The 3,897-nt window shown below is 50.6% G+C and overlaps 1 protein-coding gene across 1 annotated transcript in view; it reads left to right on the top strand.

The window, feature by feature from the left end:
- Positions 1–3,897, top strand: part of LOC109301498 (unconventional myosin-X-like) — a 173,254-nt gene that overhangs the window by 105,106 nt on the left and 64,251 nt on the right. Inside the window, exons 24-25 of the mRNA XM_019522687.1 lie at positions 138–932; positions 3,412–3,535. Coding sequence (XP_019378232.1) covers positions 138–932; positions 3,412–3,535 — 919 coding nt within the window. The remainder of the gene's footprint in view (positions 1–137; positions 933–3,411; positions 3,536–3,897) is intronic.

The following is a 3,897-nucleotide window of genomic DNA, read 5'->3' on the forward strand; positions in this document are numbered from 1 at the left end:
CTCAGGTCTCTTCCGACCCTAGAAACTATGAAACTATGGAAGAGACCTGACCTGTGGGGAGGGAAAATTGGAGGACTTAAGCCTGCAGTCCCTTGTAGACCTGCTCTTAGATTGGGTATTCACACCATTTCTTTCAGGTGGAGGTAGAAAGAGCCCAGGAGGAGGAGACCCCACTGGAGGAGGAGGAGAGACGTCAGATGGAGGAAATCCTGAGGCTGGAGAAGGAGATTGAGAAGCTGCAAGAGCAGCAGAAGGCAGATCACATGTCCATCATCTGTGAAAACACCAGGAATGAGATCAGCCGGCAGCGAGAGGAGGAGATCCAGCGGCTGGAAAAGGAGGCATCCAGGGTCGCTCAAGAATTCTTGGAGCTGCTGGACTTTGGAAACCTGGATGAAAGTGTGCAGGGCCTGGAGCGCACACTCTCCAACGAAGGAACCCTCAGCATGGACTCCAGCCTTGTGGCGCCCCTGGCTGAGGAGGAGGTTGATGAAGGCTTTCATGCTGATGATGAGGGACCACCTGTCCCTGGCCTGGTTGGACAGGATGAGCACAGCTCCAGAACCAACGAGACATGTTCTGAGGAAGACAGAGGCATAAGTCAGACATTTCTGCTACAAAAGGACGTGGAGATGAGGAATGCTCTGGGTCTGCCTCTGGAGAGGTCAGGAAGCCCTGAGGAGCACAGTGCTCTATCAGACACTGCCGAAAGTGTTTATAACACCATCTCAGAAACACTGAGGAGCAACAGTGGGGAGGTGGGAGAGCCTGTCTACAGCTTACCCCCAGACGTGGAGTCTGACTATGACCACGAGGAGTTTGATGGCTTTGGAGATGCAGGCAGCACTTCTGCTGAGCCCCTGAATGGTGAAGATGCCTTGAGGGCTTCCCATGGGACCAGCATGGGCTCAAACCGTGGCAGCCTGGACTCGGTGAGAATCTTTGTATTTCACTAAGAGTCAGTATTGCTTTGCTGGCATTTGTCACCTCTGTGCCTACAGTAATATCAGCCTGATGCACTAGTTCTCTGGCTTTCTGGGTTGGAGTGCCATTACCTGCATATAATACTCTCGTTTCCAGTTCTAGAGCTGGGACATTGATGATAGGCATTAGGGGAGAGAAGATGAGGTATGGGCAACAGGGAATTAACAGAAACCCAGAGATGATGAGGCTGTCATGTATTGCAGATGCACACTGGACAGTGGATTTCTCTGCAGTGATTATACACTTCTCCACCCCCATAGTATCAGAGTGCCTTCCAGTAGTGCTGGAAGCAGTGTGACTAGCATCCATGTAGTGCCAGTGGTCTCATTATGGAGAGAGAGCACAGGAGCAGTCCAGGTCTCTCCAGAGGAGTTGCAGCGAGTCGGAGGGAGACAAGGGGCTGAAGAATCCACTTGTCTCTGCTTGAGCCATTGGGCTCAGAGTAGAAATCTGATGAGAAAATCTTCCTTCGTGACTTCTCCAGTCACCCAATGTGGACAGATAAACAGTGGCTGTGACCAGAAGAGACTGGGCTGACCTGCCCAGCACAGGCCCCAGAATGCCCGTGGTTTTCAGCAGGGGAGCTGCAGGGAGTAAACACAGCTCTGGGACCTGGCAAAACCCTGGTGAAGTTCCCAGCTGGGCCATGGATGTCTACATGTCCTTGGGCAGGTCCATGGGTGATAGGGCTATAACTTCCCTCCCTCCCAGATACGTTGTGGGGATAAATCCTAGAGCATGAGTTGTTCAGTTGCTGTGGTAATGCAGGCCATAAAATTACCACAGATCAGCAACTGCTGAGACCAGTGACTTGGGGTTGAATGAACTACAGTGTATCCATTAGAAAGATATCCAGTGTTTGCTAGAGGATTAACTTACTAGCCCTTCACTGTTCAGTTCTAGTGACTAATTGTGATTGCTGTTGAAAAGTTCCCTGGGTTTCCAGTTTGAATTTCTTTAATGTCATCCTCCAGCCATTGGTGGTTGCATGTGGATCTTCTCTTCATGCAGCTACTTACATGGTCAAGTTGCCTCTCTCCTTGGTGAGGCCTTTCCATGGCAGACAAATTATTCTATCCCTTGGATCATTCCCACACGTCTTACTCGGTCCTGACCAATTTTTAACATCCCTTTTAAGACACCAATGAGAGACCTGGACACAAGTCCAGCAGCCCCTGGGCGTGAGGATTCCAGTCGTTCCAGTCCCCAGCTAGTAGGAGGAAAGACCCTGGCCAATCTGATAACTAACCTCCCCAGGCTCGAACAGCAGGATCAGAACAGCAGCTGCAGAGATGGAGGGGCAACAATACCTGACTTGGAGAGGGGGGCAAGAGAGAAAGTGTGAATGAGATAGGAAAGAGATGAGGAGAAAGTCTGAGTGAACAAGGAGAGAGAGAGCAAGCAGTGTGGGGATGCGGACCGCAGGGTATCACGCTCTTGGTCAGCCGAAGGGAGACCTGTCAAGCCAGAGGGCACAAAGAGGAATCAGGAGTTGGGGAGTGGGCATGAGGGTGTTCCAGCTCAGGGCGCTGAGCACAGAACATTGCAGCAATGCTGAGTGGCTGATCCTTGGTATCGGTCCAGTCACAGCACGGACCCTGCGGGCACCTGCCTGTCTGCACACAGACTCAGGGGAAATATGACTGCCTCTGCTAATGCCGGCACGCAGTCCTCAGGGTGGTGGAGGGGATGGGCGGGAGTTAGCAGTTTAAGCAGCCACCTCGGATTGAGGGTAGTTCAAAGCAAGGGAAGAGCAAGATTTGCAGCAGCCATTCAGGGCTCTGGGTAGGAGGCTGAAAAACACATGTCAGTGGCTCTTACCTGAATCCTGTCCAGTTTCTAACATCCTTGTCAGAGGGCCTTGGCCTTAGAATAAATGTAGCCTAAATGAACAGCAAACATTTAAGAGCTGTAGGGATCTCGCTACTGGATCAGACTGGTGCTCCTTCCAATCCAGCATCATGCTGTGGACAGTAGCCAATATTATCACCCTATTACGAAGCACCTTGCCTGAGAGCACCCAGACTCGGGAGAGGGTTGTGAGGAGCTGTGTTGTAGGCAGCTCTGGGCTGGACCGGCCAAAGGAGTGTTCCTTTCCAGCCCTCATGGTTGGATATTGGTTTGTGCCGTGGAGCAGGAGTCATCACTGTGGTGAGTTTTTCAGGCATATTTACCACAGAATGTCTCCCTCCCTTCCCATATGAGAACTCGTTGCCATCTGATGTAATTAGCTTTTGGAACTGCTGGGTTTAGTGAGCTGTCAAGTCCCTATTTGAATTTTGTTTGCCTTCTGTGAAAGGGACATGTTGGGTCTAGTAGCTTGAGTTAAACATGTCCTGGTTCTGTGATTTGTGCATCTTAGTTGTGCTGTCATCCCCCCGCTCAAGAACTCAAGCAGCTGGTATCTTTCTTCTCCTTTCCATTTAGTTTCTGGACAGTGAGGAGGAAGTGGATGTTTACATAGACACAGATGAAGAATTTTGCAATGGCCGAGTCACCATCTTCAATGGCTCAGGACCACCCTACTTCCACAGCTATCTCTACATGAAGGGTAAGAAGCCATAAAAGCATGGGAGTGTCTTTCTCTGTACCATCTGCCGTCTCCCTCTGCCCCTTTCCTGTCTCTCTTGTTTACTTGCTTTCTCTCTGTTCGCTCTCCCCAAACCAGCAAAGAAAAAAAAATCTTGTGTAGAAGAGAGATGTGGAGAGGGCTATCATGGATGCCTCAGGCTGGGAAATCCTTTTAAACCACCTCATCATGGGGAGGTTTTCACCTCCTGTAGGAGCAGTGCTGAGCTACAGCAGTATTTTGGGGAAAGGAGAAAATGCAGAAATAGTTGGATGGATTGTGAGAGGGCTGGAGAAGCTCTAGGATTCCTGGGTGGCCTCACAGGAGATGCAGGTGGGGAGAAA

The sequence above is a fragment of the Gavialis gangeticus genome, unplaced genomic scaffold (assembly GCF_001723915.1).
Source record: "Gavialis gangeticus isolate Ggan-Ray unplaced genomic scaffold, GavGan_comp1, whole genome shotgun sequence".
Lineage (NCBI taxonomy): Eukaryota > Metazoa > Chordata > Crocodylia > Gavialidae > Gavialis > Gavialis gangeticus.